The sequence below is a fragment of the Thamnophis elegans genome, chromosome 1, assembly GCF_009769535.1.
Source record: "Thamnophis elegans isolate rThaEle1 chromosome 1, rThaEle1.pri, whole genome shotgun sequence".
Classification (NCBI taxonomy): Eukaryota; Metazoa; Chordata; class Lepidosauria; order Squamata; family Colubridae; genus Thamnophis; species Thamnophis elegans.
The window spans coordinates 70,079,542-70,097,677 of NC_045541.1; the positions used below are offsets into that span (position 1 = coordinate 70,079,542).

At 39.4% G+C, this 18,136-nt stretch overlaps 1 protein-coding gene across 5 annotated transcripts in view; it reads left to right on the forward strand.

Moving 5' to 3' along the window:
• The window catches only part of BAAT (bile acid-CoA:amino acid N-acyltransferase), a 14,640-nt gene extending 8,060 nt beyond the window's left edge, over positions 1-6,580 (forward strand). For 4 of the 5 annotated variants that reach the window (XM_032219665.1, XM_032219644.1, XM_032219650.1 and 1 more), the window contains exons 3-4: positions 86-288; positions 963-1,962. In XM_032219665.1, coding sequence (XP_032075556.1) covers positions 86-288; positions 963-1,559 — 800 coding nt within the window. In that variant the 3' untranslated portion in view covers positions 1,560-1,962. Of the gene's footprint in view, positions 1-85; positions 289-962; positions 1,963-5,742 lie in introns of those variants that run through there. The other variant, XM_032219672.1, reaches the window with a different exon arrangement.
• The last annotated feature ends 11,556 nt before the right edge of the window (positions 6,581-18,136 follow it).

Consider the following 18,136-nt stretch of genomic DNA (forward strand, 5'->3'; position numbering starts at 1 on the left):
AATAATGTATTTGATAAAAGGATATTACTCTTCGTTTTTCATTTCTTTACTTATCCTTGTTTTTTCTCCCTTTCTGCCTCACCAGGCCCTGGGCCATTTCCAGGACTGATTGACCTGTTCGGTGGAGCTGGAGGACTAATAGAATTTCGAGCTGGTTTATTGGCTAGTAAAGGCTTTGCAGTTCTGGCTTTGGCTTTCTTTGCATATGATGATTTACCACAGACTTTGGAAGTAATAGATCTGGAGTATTTTGAAGAAGCATCCAGACTACTCTTGAAAAATCCTAAGGTATGCCTGAGATTGTATCTTTTCTTAAACTTCTTGTTGAGACTCAGGAAAGATCCTAGAGTTTATTCTCTATTTGCTATGCAGAATACTTCATACAAACTAGGTACCCATAAGATATGACAAGCTAAAGGCATTTTGGGTCTATCATGAGCACAGCACTGATCAGTAGCATTATTCCTGAGGGCACAATGATGAGAGCAGCATTGCATTGCCACCTTTTGTATGAGCAATGTGATATCCCATACACATAGAAAAGGTGCAGGGCTGACCCCTCAATGTTGCAATGCTCATTTTGTGGACACCCATAACATCCACCCCACTTGGTTTTCATTAAAGCATACCATTTTTTCCTTAGGCTTCTTTATGTGTAGCTGAAAGACATGCAAAAACATGTGATTGAGAGTCGTGCTAAAAGTGCACTGCTTTAAAAAGCTGATTCATAAAAGCAACAACATTTTTGTCAGGCTTCCTCTCTGTCGTATTTTCTTCTCACATATTGGCTGGCTGACCGAAAGAGAAGGTGACCAACTTTTCATTTTGGAATGATGTAGAACTGCAGTAAAATAGCATGTGCACTAAAAGACTGTCATTTTTTATAGTTTCAATATTGTTTGTTGTCATTGTTTTGAAGAAGAAACTAATTTAAATTTTTGTATGTGTCTCTGCTCCTCTAGGTAAGAGGTCCGGGACTTGGAGTTATTGGTTTATCCAAAGGAGCAGAAATTGCATTGGCCATGAGTACTTTCTTAAAGGAAGTAGTGGCTTCAGTGTCCATCAATGGTCCAACAAGAATGACTGGTATACCACTCCACTTTCATGATGTCAGAATCCCTGGAACTTCCTACCCATCTGAGAAGGTTGTCATTAATGAAATGGGATTGGCATCCACTTTCTATTGCTTGGGACATCCTCTGGATCAAGCACATGAAGTATCTGCCATCCCTGTGGAGAAGGCCCAGGGACACATCCTCTTTGTGGTGGGAGAAGCTGACCAAAGCTTCAATGGCAAAGTGTTTGCTGAAGCAGCCATGGCTCGAGCAAAGAAACATGGAAACAATAATTATAGCCTGTTGTCTTATCCAGGAGCTGGACATCTGATAGAACCCCCTGGATCACCAGTTTGCTATGCTTATCCACTTCGGTTTTCTTCCATCCCAATCCAGTGGGGAGGGGAAATGAAGCCTCAGGCTAAAGCCCAGGAGCACTCTTGGAATGAGATCCTAAATTTTTTTAAGCTTCATCTTGGGCCACTTCAGAATAGCAGTTTATGATAAAAGAAAGACCCGGTTGTTTAGTTTCCTTTGGGATTATGCAGTTGGGTGGATACATTGAGGCCATGAACTCCAGTTTTCTTACTCTGTGCAGGTTAAAGTTAAAACCTTTAGATGAAGGGGAGTCCTGTAGTTCTTCAACTAATTAGATCCATTGTTGAACTGCTGTTGGTGTTAGGAAATTTTTCAGAACATTCAAATAGTCTGCCTCACATGTTTACATGTCCCACAGTCTGGGAAGAAAACAGACATTAGTGTTCTCTGTGGGCTTCCTAATGCTCTTCCATCCTTCCATCCATCGTTTGCTTTTCATAACGCTCCACAGGTCAACAGTCTTCATTTTACCTTCATAACATTTACTTGCCATTCTCTGAAATTAAAACAGTTTGTGTGAATTCTTAAAGGGTGGAACATTTCCTCCTCAGATTTGGAACTTACATTTCTTCTGGTACAAAGTAAATTACATTTGCTCTTTTTTAAAATAGCGTCACAATGTTATGTCAGTTTTCAATCAACAACTATTCTAAGCTGGGGGTTTGGTTGGGGTTTTTTTTGGGGGGGGAGATATTAGTATCAAATCAAATATCTTCCATCCCATAAATATGCATCTGAATTTTGCTTTCTAAATGCTTAATTTCACCTTTGTTTCTTTTAAAAATATTTTTTTTACCACTGGTTTATTTGACTTATGTAGGTAATTCTGAATTTTATTTCTATTCAGTTCTCAACCAGGTTAATATCATCTGAAAATGTGATATTTTGGCAGTAATTGTAACCAGAAAAAGAGCCTTCACAGGGTTTACTGATCCATAGTTTGTTGGATAAGCCATTGCTGCCTGATTAACATAAAATGCCAATAACCATAGAATACAAACTATCAACCTTTTTAAGGACCACAGAATACAAACCATGATAAAACAAAAAGTGATTTGCTTGGATTTTATTAGTGTGATGTGGGAACTCATTGTCAGCCCCAGGGAACCAAGGAGTATTCAGAGTACTTCACCATCTGGTCAGAACTTACCTTTCTATTCCCCCACCACTAACATCCAGTCTCAACTGTCAGTACCTATCCTTTAATCCCGCCCCCTGCCATCACATATGATGATGTTTCAGGAGAAATGAAACATTTCATTATTCTTCCTCAAGAAAAAAAAACAGTCCAGTTGCCTTTTCAAAAAGCATTTTTGAGACAAGTATGACCTGGATGACTGAGAATCTCCACTGACACTGAGTACACTACTTCAGAGTACTTTCTTTACTGTTACTCACTAATAGACAGAATTTTTTCCAAACTAAAACACTTTCTGCGTGACTATTAGATTTATCCTGTGAACTGGCAGGGAGGATAGATAGATAGATAGATAGATAGATAGATAGATAGATAGATAGATAGATAGATAGATAGATAGATAGATAGATAGATGATAGATAGATAGATGATTAGATAGATAGATATAGATATAGATAGACAGATAGATAGATAGAGATAGATAGATAGATAGATAGATAGATAGATAGATAGATAGATTTTCCAGGTTTCTATTTGTCTCATGCTGATTGGTATTTCTTTAGTACAAGTGCTCAACTGTAAAATGAAGTCAGTAATTTCCCCCTCCATATTCCTATCCAAAAGAAAGCCTCACTTACAATAGAAACAAAAAAGGCTTCTCAACTGAACCCAAAGCTAACTTCATATCTTATATTAAATTAGGAGAATCTATTTCATTGCGTGGATCAATTCCTATTTTAACAAGTAGCAGCACTAATTGTCCTTGGAAGCCAAATATAGTTCGACCTGATTAGTACCCAAATGGAAATATCCAAGGAAACGTTTTGAAGATGGGGCATGCCTCTTTTTGAGGCAAACAGATGCCAATATCAGTCATACTAGGTGTCCAAAAAATAAACTGACCTTTGTCACACAAATGTGGAGTGGAATATATGACTTCTGGAAATAGGCCTACACATTCAAGGCTTCTTTCTCCCAGATTTGCATATTTTAAAAATGGCATCAAGAAAACCTGGGATTATCAGTGAAATGTGGTCAGTTGCTATAAATTATTCTGAAGGGTGAGATTTAGAACTGGATGTATCTAACTAAACCATTTAGATGACAGCACCTAGCTAACCTTGGCTGGTCTCAAAAAACAACAACAACAGCTAAGCAGGGTAAGATGTTCAATACTTAAATAGGAGACAATAAAAAAAATTCAGGGCAACGCAGATAGTCCTCAACCTAGGATTGTGATTGAGCCCAAATTATGATTGTAAATTGTGCCAATCATCATGCAGGTCATCACATGAAAAACTTAGTTTTATAAAAAAAAAATTGCAGTGATTAAGGGAATCCATTAGTTTAGTTCATTCTATTGTCATTGCACATGGAAAACAAAATTAAATGTGGTCTTCAGTGTACATTACAATTATAAAAATTTTAAAAAGTTAATACATTGCAAGTAAATCCCAGTTTTTGGCAAAAAAAATGTCATAAATTGTCCTCATGAGAGCACAGGTTGCTGTAAACAGCCATAAATAGTGGCCAATTGTGAAGTACCCAAAATGTGATCACATAACTACAGGGAGTGGTGGTGTGGGAGTCATTGGAACTTAAAATTCAAGACATAAGTAGAGATGGGAAGGCTTGGATAACATCCTGGGAAAATTAGGAGGGGATGGGGGGGGGGGTTTCCCATTTTTTTCCAAACACCTTTCCTCCACAATTTTTCCAGGTTTTTTCCAGGCCTTCCCATCTGTAGTCGTAAGTACCTTTTGGGGAGGAGTGGTATGTTGTAACTTTGAATGGTCACTAAGCACTTATAGGCTAAACGGAAGTTGAAAAATACTAAATAATACAGCAATGGTGATTGCTTCTATTATTATTGCCAAGAAAATTAATCAACATGTCTTTTATGTCATTGGCAGTCAAGATCAACTCAAAGGAGTCTTTATTTTTTTATGGGCCAACTGTTTTTATTTTTTTCCTGTCCTTTCATTCCTCCTTTTGCACAATGAACTTTAAAGTATCAAGATAAGGCAGTCAGTTTTGAAACCAGGACTTTAAGAATTATGATTTGGGGGGGGGAGACAAGAGTGGAGCATGAACAGGGATATTTGGATACATGTCTTTAAAAAAAATAGAATTAAGATAACTATAGTTATTTTAAGGAATCATAGCATTATTATCTTAATTCTATAATTTATTTAGGTGCCCGGGAAGACAGATTACAGATAGTTATGAGAATGAACAATCTAAACATAAAAGTTGCTGTAGGTACTATTTCAGTTATCTGAAAATTAAAATTCATCCTATTGTTAGTTTGTTAAAGAGATAATGTACACAAATCTCAAAAGCTTTAGCCTTAGAATGCAACAAAACCTCTGTGAAGTACTGACGGTCAGCTCTACCACTCTCCTGCGGTCCCTCAGAACTAAGTCAGTGGCTGCTTGCCTCTGCTCACTAATAATCTGGGAAAGTATACTCTAATGGAAAACATAATACAGTTTAACTATAACTGGCTTGCTAGAGCAGCATCTCTTTCCACCAGTTGGCAGCAGTGAGAATAAGGAGAGAGAAGCAACTTTGTTTAGATGGGTGAGAAAGATGTGATTTAGCACACTGCTAGTGAGTCAAGTGGAATCGAATTGCCTAGTAAAGGCAGATTGGGAACTTCAGGGAGCTCTTGTTGAGGGCACTTCAAGACTGGACAGTGCTATGGACAATGTCATAGCCACCACAGGACTAAACTGAACAGATTCAGACTGACAGAAGTGTGTTCATCTGATTGTAAAATCTTGAATATTTATCAATAATTGCTCAGCCATATTAAGCAGGAAATACTAAAAGGGATTAAATCTTCAAACAAGACCCAGTTATCTTCACAAGAGTCTCGGGTAGTCTTATTTATGACTACACAAGACAGGAGGATTTTGATGGCAGAAAAGGCATATTAAATGCCACATTTTAAAACCAAACACTTGGCAGGTTGATATTTTGCCCGGTAAAATTCCATCACTTCCATTGACAAATTCATTCTGTGTATTTAGGCTTTTGTGATAAATGTTTGGATCAGGATTAAGAATTTCCATTTCCTCTGGGTTATGTTTGCATAACCATTTTTCAAGCTTCCATGAACTATTTTTAACCTTGGCTATTTGTTTATTTCTCCCCTTATCCTCCCAGGTAAAAGGCCCCAAAATTGGAGTTATTGGCTTGTCCAAAGGAGCTGAAGTTGCATTAGCCATGGGAACTTTTTTAGAGGAAATAGCAGCTGCAGTTTGCATCAATGGTGCCACAAGTATGAATGGTGCACCCCTCCATTTTCGCGATATCAACATCCCTGCTGTTCCCTACTCGGCAGAGGCAATTCTTATCAATGAAATGGAATTGATGTCCAGTTTCAGTGTCATGGGAGATCCTCTGGATTCAGTTCATGAAGTCTCTGCCATTCCCGTGGAAAAAGCCCAGGGTCACATTCTCCTTGTGGTAGGAGAAGCTGACCAAAGCTTGAACAGCAGGAAATTTGCTGAAATGTCTTTGGGCCGTGCAAAGAAGTTTGGGAGAACTAACTATAGCTTATTACCCTACCCTGGGGCTGGACATATGATAGAACCACCGGGATCCCCAATTTGTTTTATCTCTTCTATCCGGGGTAGTCCTATACCCACAATATGGGGAGGGGAGATGAAGCCTCATGCCAAAGCTGAGGAACATTCCTGGAAGGAGATCCTCAAATTTTTTGAGCTCCATCTTGGCCCTGCTAGAAAGTTATGATATCAGAAAAAAGTGCAGGTTTCATAGGTTCTTTGGGTGCACAAATATTATCAGAAAAGCCTACTCAGAAGATAGAAATTAGATTCTCATAATGCAGGTGTCATAAAGATAATGAGAGAGTAAGAATCATGTGCCATGACAAGACTCTGGAAATGGAAAAAGATTGTCTTGGCTTGTTTGGTCTATTGTGAATTTCAGAGTATTTCTATAAATTTTTATTTTAAATAAAATGATGAGTTAATTATAATTATGTTGGCTTTGAAATGAATCCTTTGAACTCAATGTGTTGCATCTATTGTAGTAAATAGCTTGTTTCATAAGCAGCTATCACCTGCAGGATTCCTAATTAATCTCAGGGTAGGACATACGTAAATCATGCTTGGTTCTATTGGGATGCTGATTTACATGCATTATAAAGTTATTCAATCACTTGTTTCCCTTTTTACCTTCTTACTATTTTAGTATGATTTACATTTACAAAAAGATTACATTTTTAAGTCCAGTTCTGTCTGCAGAAGAAACTGAAAGCTGTTAACTCTGATGGTTAACATAAATTAAACCTTCACATAGCAAATTTGTCTCAATGTTAAATATATTTCTAATATATAACAAGCATGGATTGCTTATACAGTTGATGCAAAATATGACAATGATAAGTTGCAAATGTATTCCATAGCTTTGTCAGATGAAAAAAGTTTATATCTTTGAACTTCATAAAATCTCTATTATTTTTATTGTTATTTATAAGTACTAAAAGAGGGGGGAGGAAAAGAAAAAAAAGGTGTCCTGCTTGGAAATAATACATAGGTATGTAATCTCCAACTTCCCCCTTTCTCTGTACTATCGTAAACATATCCTGATAAAAAACAAAGGGAAACCACAAGCAACCACAAGTAATAAATCTTACTTTGAGATCAGAGGTTTATTGTTTCATGAGCAATTTTGAACACGAATAGCAAACATAGCATCATTTAGATTAGCAATTTATTGCAATAAGATGCACTGACATAGTTGAATCCAGCAAGGATTAGCTATGACCAGTGGCCCTGAACTCCTCCATATATAGAATTAAAGAGTACAAATGTAGAAAGAGAGCTAGGGCCAGGTATAGAATTAAAGAGTACAGAAGAGAGTTAGGATCATTTTCTCACATTCCCTCCTGTTTAGCCTTGAGGACAACACCAACAATTGATAATATAGTACCTAGCACATCAGCTATTTAAAGTGTAACTTTCAATTAACCAATAAAACAAAACATTCATTTAAGATGGAGGAGGACATCTACTTTGATTAAAAGGCATTTCAGCAAAGCAGATACAGAAAAGGGAATAGACAGGATGAACCATTTGAATTATGGGGCATGCAACCCTAAATATACATTAACTATATATTAATTGGAGGGTTGGGGAACGTTCTCATAGAACTGTAGAGGAGCAACACAGCACTGGTCCAGACATCAGGCATAAGACCTCTTCTAAAGCAGGCTGTTTCTTGCAGTTGTTGCTGGGCTTCCATGAAGCTGGTCTTTTGTCTTGTTCATTGATGGAAGGCAGAAAAGAGTTACTCATTGCTGGCATTGTTTTGGGCAAAGGTATGGAGAGCAGGAGCAGAGGTTGCTAGCACTTACCTCCCTGTTGGGCAAAACTTCAGTCTTTGCCTTGTAGCAGTCAGGTGTCCTGAGCTGAGGGGCTTTCTCGTCTGTGGCTGGTACCTTCTTTCAGTGCAAATCATGCATCCAAGAGGCCAGATGTTGACACTTCACAGCACTATTGGTGGTCAAAATGATCTGGAATGAACCCTTCCAATGAAGAGCCAGACAATTCTTTCGTTGAAATACCTTCACCAGTACCCTAAGGTGCCAAGGAGTAGCAAGGATGAAAAGTCTTTTTTTTTCTTTGAAAGCGTAACAGCAACCTGTGAATGACAAGTCTTTAAGGTTGTAACTGAGGTACAACAATAGTCTAACATGATGATGTCCAAAACTTGTATATCAGCCAGGTGCACAACAAATGGAAGAGAAGCAGGCCTGAGGGTCAACCCATTCTAACAGGGTCCACTTGACGATTCCATGCATATTTCTTTAATTACCTGGTTTGCAAAGTGAGCACCCCTATCACTTCCCAAAAATATAGGGATACCAAATTGGGGCAAAAATGTCCTTAAGAAGGCCAATAGTATGTTGCTTGCAGACAATACAGATAGAGCAAAGATGTTTAGCCAGAACATGAACTCCAGGAGCAAACCATTTTATATAGCAGAAGATACCACCTCCTGGCCAACATGGACAGGCCCATGTTGGAGACAAACAAGATAGGGTAAATAGGGCAGCCATCCAGGTGATGCCACATCACTATGGAATCAACAGTACAGTCAGAGTTGTCACAGTCACACATTCAGCATTCGTGGTAGGAGATCCTTGGATTTTCATCTAGGTCCTACGGCTGCAAACATTTGCTCTTCATTTTCCCCCACATCAACTACATTGCATGCATACCATATTCTATTATCCTCTGATTAAAATGGACAACAGTCTCGTGTAACAGAAGCATAATAGTATCTGGAACAGAGGACACTGATATTATATATTATATTATATGGTTTAGGCACAATTGGGGAAGGGAAAGAAATCAGGAAAGAGTCAGATTAATGATTTTATTGCAAAATTATTTCTCCCTCATCATTGAACAGTGTAAAAAAATTACAAATTGCATAATGAATTCTATAATCCCAATGGATAAAAAGACTGCATCATTTCTTTATGCATTTCCCTTTTTTATTTTTATTTTTTCAAGCCCAGATTCCTTCAGTTATATTTTACATGGCTTAAATTTGCAGCGGTTTCTTTTCAAAAACTTTGTCCAAATACCCACACAAAAACACACACATACAAGACTTCCTCTTTAAATGAGTCATATTCACAGCCAAGTCTGTTCATATAGTTTACAATGGAATACTGTAAGTTCCCTGACAAAGATTTTGGGCTCATGGCTTGCAAATAAACTAGCAAGCAGTTAAATCCGCCATGGTTGCAAATTTTATACTGAAAGTTCCAAACGTTTGACAAAGGTTTGCGTGGTGGCTGCTGTGTCCAGTCTTCCCTCTGGTCCATGCCTGACACAGCAGCTGCTGAGCTCTGATTGGCTGAGGAGAAACTGGTGCCACTATATAAGGAGCTGTCAAAAGGCTGGCAGCTGCTGCTCCTGTTAGCCTACCAGCCACATTAGCTGTCAAACTAGTGCTTACTGTTAGCCTCCAATGTTAGCAATAAAGACTGTTAGCTTTTATCAATTGTCTCACCTCAGTATGTAAGTCCCCCTCGCACTGGGACATAACAGCTGGTGACGAGGGTGGGATAATGATCCCGACCTGAGGCGAAGACAAGGGCTGACCAAACAAGTCACTGAGCTGCCACTGAAAGAGCTGAAGCTGTTGTCAGCAACGAAAAGTCACCTGATGAAGACAAGCTACAAACTGTGTTCCCCATCTGTGGAGAATGGCAGCCTTGCCCGTTTTTGTTGCTTTTAAGCCCACAGAACAATCATGGGACACAAACGTAGAACAATTTGAATGTTTCCTAATGGCTAATGACTACGGAGGTATTTCAAATGATAGGAAAAAAGCTTATTTCCTATCCTATTGTGAGGATGAGGTGTTTGAAACTGCTAAGAATTTAATGGCTCCTTAGAAATTACATACTATGCCTTGGGAAGTAATTTTAGAAAATTTAAGGAACCATTATTCTTCTGTTCCCTCTGTGATAGCCAGAAGACATGCCTTCTATCACAGGAATCAAAAAGAGAGAGAAACCATAAATCAGTTCATATATTCCCTCAGAGCTGCTGCCTTGTACTGGAAATTTGAGAATTTGGAAAATGCTTAGGAATAGATTGGTATGTAGCATAAGTTTAGTTTAGTTTTCCCTTTATTTGTATGCCGCCCTTTTCCCTGGGGGTACTCAGGGCGGCTCACAGTTCAAAAAGGGGGGGGGGAGACAAACAATATTCAACATGGAGACAATACAACATATTAAAAAGAGAGCAGGTTGCAACACCACTTACTGACTAAAACAGTACTTCCCCTTAAATTGGCTCTTGATGAAGCTAGAACATAACAAATCTTCCTCAGAGATTCAACTGACAAACACTTCAAATTTTCCCGCCAAAACGGAGGCTATCCATTCAGAAACAGCAGACACATTGGGGGACACAGCAGACAAAGAAGAGATACACCGCCTCAAATTAGCAAGTAACAGAAGAGACAACAAAGGACAAGTAGACAACCCAGAATACATGCTAAGTTGTGGGGGACAACACCTGAGGTGTTCATGCAAGTTCCGGAATTCTTGACTGCTTACAATGTCGACAGAAGGGCCATCTGGCTAAAGTGTGCAGAGCCCCACAGCCAAATTCCAGGCCAGTAGACAAGAAATTTTAAAAAAAAACCCACTATTTTAAAAATACAAACAGGGGAGAGGATTGCTATACTATTAACAACTATAGTTATCCTTCCCCACCCACACCCCAAAAAACAGTAATTGGCAATGCAATCAGTGATAATAAGAAGAAAAACTTTGTTACTGTCAAATTAGAAGGGTCTCCATGGAAAATGGAGGTGGACACAGGTTCTTCTAAGTCCCTGATGTCCTGGCAAAATATTAAGAAATTAGTTCCAAAATTCAACCAGCCTTACTAAATTGAGGAACTACCAAGGCAGACTCATTCCCATTCTGGGTACCTGCCCATTCCATATTCAGCATGGAAATTTTTCAGGGTCTCTTCCACTCATTATAGTGGAAGACCCATGCCCTAGCCTTTTAGGCTTAGAATGGTTTGATTCACTGGGCCTTTCCATAGCTGGAATCCACCAATTCTAAGAACCACTGCTGTCAGATCTCAGCAAGGAGTTCAACAGGGTCTCCACCTCAGGCCTGGGCAAGTACACTGGAAATCCTCTTTCCTTTAATTTAGATCCCCAGGTGGCTCCCATTAGAATTAAGTCCAGGCAAGTTCCCTTTGCTCTTAAAGCAATTCAAGATGGTCCAACTCCACAAAACAAAACAGAGTTTCAGGCCTTTTTGAGCCTCCTCAATTTTTATAGTTTATTGTTGCCATATAAGGCATCAGTGACAGAGCCTTTACAAAAGGCCTTGGCTGTGGGGATCTCACGAGACTGCCGCCTTCAAAGCGGTTAAAAGGCTGCTAACATCAGACAGACTCCTCATACAATACAGTGACAGATTGCCTCTAATCCTAACATGTGATGCCTCACCTTATGGCATAGGAGCAGTCCTAAGCCATAGATTACCTACAGGATTGGAGGCACCTATAGCATATTTTTCCTGAACCATGTCACAAGCTGAAAGGAACTATGGACAAATTGATAAGGAGGCCTTAGCCTTAGTTGTAGGAGTGAAACAATTCCATCCTTGCACCAGATAAGCAAAAACCTCAAATACTATCCCCATGAATGACAAGATGGACGGTATTCATGCAAGCCTATGATTATACATTAGAGCACAGACCAGGAAAAAACTTTGCTCATGCAGATCCTTTGAGCGGATGCCCATTACCATTGGCAGGAGAAGACCCCGCAACTGATTACACTGCCTTATCAATAAAGGAGCTGCACAGCCCCTTAACTGCAGCAGATGTGTCCAAAAGCTCTGCCAAGGACAAAGTGATAGCAAGGGTATTGGATTGGGTTAAAAGAGGTTGGCCCTTGGATTCCTTGGGACCAGACTTTAAAGCATACAGAGCAAGGCAAAATAAACTATCAACCATGAAAGGCTGTTTGCTATTGGGACATAGAGTGGTTATTCCTGCCACATTACAGAAACAAATTCTAGACACCTTACATGACAGCCACCCAGGAGTAGTACGAATGAAAAGTCTGGCTAGAAGCTATATATGGTGGCCAGACATAGATAAAGACATTGGTGCATGGATGGATGGCTGTCAACGATGCCAGGAGTCGAGGGCAAAACATCAAAAGCTTCCCCCACTAGAGTAGGACAGACCAAGAGCCCCTTGATCTAGATTACACATAGACTTTGCTGGCCCTGTGAAAGGACAAATGTTTCTCATCGCAGTGGACGCCTATTCTAAATGGGTGGAGGTTAAACTGATATCCTCTACCACAGCAGAAGCCTTAATCAAGGTTCTCCAGGTTCTATTTGCAACCCATGACAGACTAGATACTATTGTCTCTGATAATTGGCCTCCAGTTGAGCTCTGGCCCCTTTGAACTCTACCTGGCAGGACTGGGTATATGACATATCCTTACAGGCCTATTTTTTCTTCTACCAATGGAAGAGCTGAAAGAGCTGCATACTCTGTTAAGGAGGCATTATCAAAATGGGCCCAGGGGACTGGAGCTCTAAAATTTCAAAATACCTGTTAATCCAGCATGCTACCCCTTGCCCAGACACCACTCAAAGCCCAGCTGAACTATTGATGGGGAGGAGAATAAAAACTAACTTGGACAAACTTCTTCCACTGTGAGGACCTTTCAAACAGGAGAGCTTGTATATGCCAGAAATTATTCTGGACAACCCCTCTGGCTACCTGGGAGAATTACTGAAATAACAGGCCCAAAGTCTTATAAACTGGTACTGGAGGATGGAAGGATGTGGAGAAGGCACGTAGATCAATTGAGGGATTGGTATAACACAAGGCCAAAATCCCTAATACCAGACATAATCACACACAATCCAAATAAAAGTATAATTCCAGATGGGCCTAACACAGCAGAGCCAATGCACGAGCCAGAGGTCACTGTAGGAAGAGAATACGACTTACCTGACCTGGAGACCAGTATTCCGAGCACCAAGGCGTCTGAGACAAAGATGAGTCTTCTCCGAGAAGTTCCAGGGAGCCTTCAGTGGTTCCACCTAATCCAGCATCTGCAGAGAGCCTTCAGAGGTCCGGGAGAATCAGAAGATAGTCTGCCTATCTACTGGACTACGAGTGTGCCATCTAGAGATGGAGGAGTGCTTTGTCCAGGCTTCCCTCTGATCCATGCCTGACACAGAAGCTGTGCCACTATATAAGAAGCTGTCAAAAGGCTGGCAGCTGCTGCTCCTGTTAGCCTACCAGCCTCATTAGCTCTCAAACTAGTGCTTACTGTTAGCCTCCAATGTTAGCAATAAAGACTGTTAGCTTTTACCAATTGTCTCAACTCAGTATGTAAGTACCCTTGCGCTGGGATATAACAGTGGCATTTAGAATGTTTTTACAAAACCATAGGCATAACCGTTTTAGACCAGGAGCCTCCATCACAAAACAGAAACATCCAAGAAAAAACGAACAGAGGAAGGGAAACACACATTAACTATATGAATAATGAATGTAAATCTGGACCACAGGCAAACGGAAAAAGGTCTTCCTTATCTATGGAAAAGTGATCAAGCTCAGACGCTTGTGGTTACAGTGATGCTCAGCATCTCATTCTTACACCGATCACACCCTGTTTACACCCTAATGGCAACACATTCGTGAAAACAAAACTGGATCTCAATGCATTCCTATCAGTATCTGCTTGAGGTAACAGGACATCTAACCATATTTGGTTAGCCCCCAGAGCGGGAAGAGGCTGAATTGGGGGCTCTGTGAGTTGGTTTATAGGACACGGATGGCTGTGGTCATAGGATTTGTTGGGAGTCGGTTTTAGTTCATAAAATATACCTACGAATATAAGTGGAAGGGATGTGTGTATGAGAGAGGGGGGAGAGAGAGAGAGAGAGAGAAAGAGTAAGAGATAAAGAAAGAGAAAGAAAAAGGAAGGAAGGAAGGGAGGGAGGGAGGGAGGGAGAGAAAAAAGAGAGACAAAGATAGAAAGTGAAAGAAAGAGAAAAAAGAGAAAGAAAGAAAGTGGGAGAGGGAGAGAGAAAAGAAAGAAAGAAAGAAAGAAAGAAAGAAAGAAAGAAAGAAAGAAAGAAAGAAAGAGAACTTATGACCACAATTGAGCCCAAACTTTTGGTTGCTAAGCAAGAGTGTTGTTAAGTGAGTTTCACCACATTTTACAAGTTGGCCATGCCCACCCAGTCACACGACCACCAAGCCATGCCCACAAAATAGGCCACACCCAAATAATAGGTAGAAAAAAATTTGAAACCCACTCCTGATCTAATCTAATCATATTACCCCACCAGGCATCTCAATCTCAAGGCCAAAAGGGTATAAAAATCACTCTACTTCCCATGCCAGGCGGTCAACTGTCCCAGAACTGATGCTAAGACATTTCGCTTCTGATTCCTAAATAAAGGGAGCCTGCCTCCAAATTCATTGACTCTTGCATCTTTCTCCCGGCTGATTTTTCTTCCAACAAAACTGTGGAAGATGAGTAAAGAGTTAGTGGTGTGGATCCCTTTTCCCTTTGCACCTACAGTACAAGAAATACTTCTATTTGCATATACAAATTATTAGGCCCAAACCCAGAAACAAAACAGTGGGGTCCAATTGAGTCCAGTTCTTTATTTGCTCATACTTAATGGATAGAAGCTTGCCAAACTACTTCTAACTTACTAGTTATATCCTGAGAGATTCTAGGCTTCCCTAAATCTTTTCCCTCTTCCCCTCAGGACCGCACAGTGTCTTATTCCAGGCCTCTTTTAGGGAAATATCTGGGTTGCCAAAGGTCTCCCACTCTGCACATTCCATCACATCAATTGCTCTACACATTCATTTAACATACACCTCCCCATCACCCCTATTCCACCACTTTTTCTTTTTGTGGATTCAAAAATTTGAGGAGCCGTAACAATCCAGTGCAGAGGTGGGTTGCTACCGGTTTGCACCGGTTTGTTGGCCTGGGTCATAGAACCAGCAGCAACCCAGGCTGGCCACACCTCCAAACCAGTTCCCTGGTCGCTGCTGGCATTGCCGGCATGTTTTTTTGTCCTTTTTTTAATGTTCTGTGCATGCACACAATATTTTACAAGCAACTCGCATGCAAAGCATGCATGCAGCGAACTGGCAGTAATGCCTGCAGCAACCCACCCTTGATCCAGTGTCCTTAACTGTCTGGGCAAGCTTATCTGAGAATAAGATGTAAGTAATAAGGTCATATGGACAAGTTCTTACTTCACACATTTCCTGAGGAAGCAAAATTCTCCACTCAGAGCTGGGATGACCTAATTAATACATAGATGAAAAGGGGGCAGTGCAAGCACACATCCTTTAGACATATTTATGTTGTTGGGAGTCGTCAGATGTCCTCCTGGGATGACCCTAATCTGAATTTGAGTGCTTGTGTATTAAAACACAATCATGTTTAGTATGAATAACCTTCTATCTAATTTAACTCATAGCTTGCTTCTGCTAATAAAAACAATTTCCTGAAGGCATGTTTTACATATTTATCAAATCATACAATACAAAATTGTTGAGCATTCTACTCTGCAAATATGTTGTTTCAGTGACCTAAACCACTAATTTGTTAGCTAGAAGTTTAGCATACATCTGGCCATGATGTTAATCAGCCTAATTGGCCTATAATTCCCCAGAGGATTGCCTTTTTTCATATTGGGATCACTAGAGCTTGCATTGCAACTCCTCTTGAGGGAGTTGGTGTGAGGAGTTAACGTTATTAAAAAGTTCAACCAAAATAGGCTTCCACCAAACAGTATTAACTTTTAATGAATCTCCATGGGTATAATCTTCTCCTGAGACTAAGTCAGAAACAGAGGTTCAATTTCTTTTAGAGAGAGGGGGGCTTGAGAATAAGATTTGGGTTAATCAGAGAATTGTCCTGGGTGAGATAGGAAGCAAACAATCTATTTTAATGATTCTCCCATTGATTTTTGGATTCTCTACTTTCTAAAAATACTTATCTTCATCCAAATTGTCTTTTCAGAATAATGCTGTGTTTTTTTAAAAAAATCCATGGCAGTCAGGAGAGAGTGCTAAAGAATCATTTCATATATTTTAGGAGATATTTGTACTTTAGGAGATGTTTATATCCCCTCCCCCTTTTTCCCCTAAGCAGCTCCATGATTACATGTGGAATAATTTTCTTTTGCTTTCCTTGCCAAATTGCTAACCATTCAACATACTGCTATAGTCTTAAACTGAAACATATTTTATGCAGATACATAATAGGCTGTTTGATTTTGGTCAATTTTCCATTCCATTAAAGAATTTAGAAACTACTACCATCAGCTGCATATTTGATAAAAAACAAACAAACATTGAATAATGTAAAATTTAGGATGAAGTATTGCAGCAATGGCACTCAAGCTTCCTCTTTCCAGTGTTGAAGAACCAGGGCTAATTTTACTCTGAGGGGTCCTTGGTGCTCTCTCTTGTAAACACTGCTCTCTACTGACACTGGTCATATAACCTACTTGGGTAATGAAACATCTATAAGAAAATTAGTTTTGTTTTTTTTTTACTAATAGAAGATATTTCTTTGAAAGAAAGAAATATATTCTATTAGTAAAATTACTAATTTTCTTATAGATGTTTCATTACCCAAGTAGGTTACATCACCAGTTACTCTTTCAACATGTTTTCCAACCCAACACAAATCCACTTAACCTGTAGTAAGCCTCTTTGCTATCCAAAATGTCATGGAATTCTTTGTCAAATATTTTGCCAAAATCAAACTGCAACCATGGTGCATGTCAAGATATTGAAGAAAAATAAAATGTTGTTTTACCTTGAATGGTGGAGCTGGGGGAATGGGAGAGGATAAATGCAATATGAAAGACTACCTCTACCTTGCAAACCTCTTTGTAATTGAAGTTAGAACTTTATTGCTGGTCCATCCATCTTCAAGGGAGAGTATATCTTTGAACAGTGATAATTTTTTTCACTGGAAAAAAATATCTGATTCCAGCATGTTTGTAACAGCTCTCACATTTTTTTAAATAAATTCTAGAGCTAAACAAATCTGTTTTACTGGTAGCGAAGCAATTGTTCAAGAAATCTAAACAGAAAGACGCTTTGATAGGAAGTACAAGCATATTATGAAATTAAGAATGGCTACATTCTGGGGAAAAGAAAGAGAGGGGGGTGGATAGCTGTTTAGCAAACCCTTTTCATAAATCCAGAGCAATAGCCAGATATTCAGAAGACATAATAGGAGACTGATTAACTTCTTAAAGTAACTTTTTGAAGCAAAAATATGCCTTCATTCAAGTCAACACTGGAAGTTTTAAAGAAGAGATTGGATAACTATTTGTCTGAAGTGGTATAGGGTTTCCTGCCTAAGCAGGGGGTTGGACTAGAAGACCTCCAAGGTCCCTTCCAACTCTGTTATTCTAAATCTGGCATTTTAGAGAAGTTTAATTCCTCTGAAAGTGAGGCAATAAGAAGTGATCATTTCACCCTGCTATCACTGGTTTATGAAGCAACAGACTGTTGAAAGCAACCAATGGAAATTCTGAAATTCTGCAAATTCTGTATAAGTTGTGGAAGAATTACCAATATTTCAGAGAAGGGCATCTTTAGTACAATAGAGCATTATTGGTTTGATGGTCCCTGCTTCCCAAAACTTTCAGCAAGATCCATTGCCATATTGGTTTAACAGACTCACTTCTTGACAAGGCATTTGGGAGTAGAAGTATGATATAACTAACAGACATGTGAAGATTCACCAGATTCTAATGGTAACATTATTTGAGAAGAAGCAGAATTAAAGATAATGATGGTTGGAGGTTCCTAGGAGGAATATTAAAATGAAAGATTCATCCCGCCTAACCTCACATTACAGAAAAACACTCTTAACAATCCAAATATGTGTGAGTGGACATACGGTGAAATGAGAACATTGTGATAATAAATGCAGGGATCATGGGAAGTAT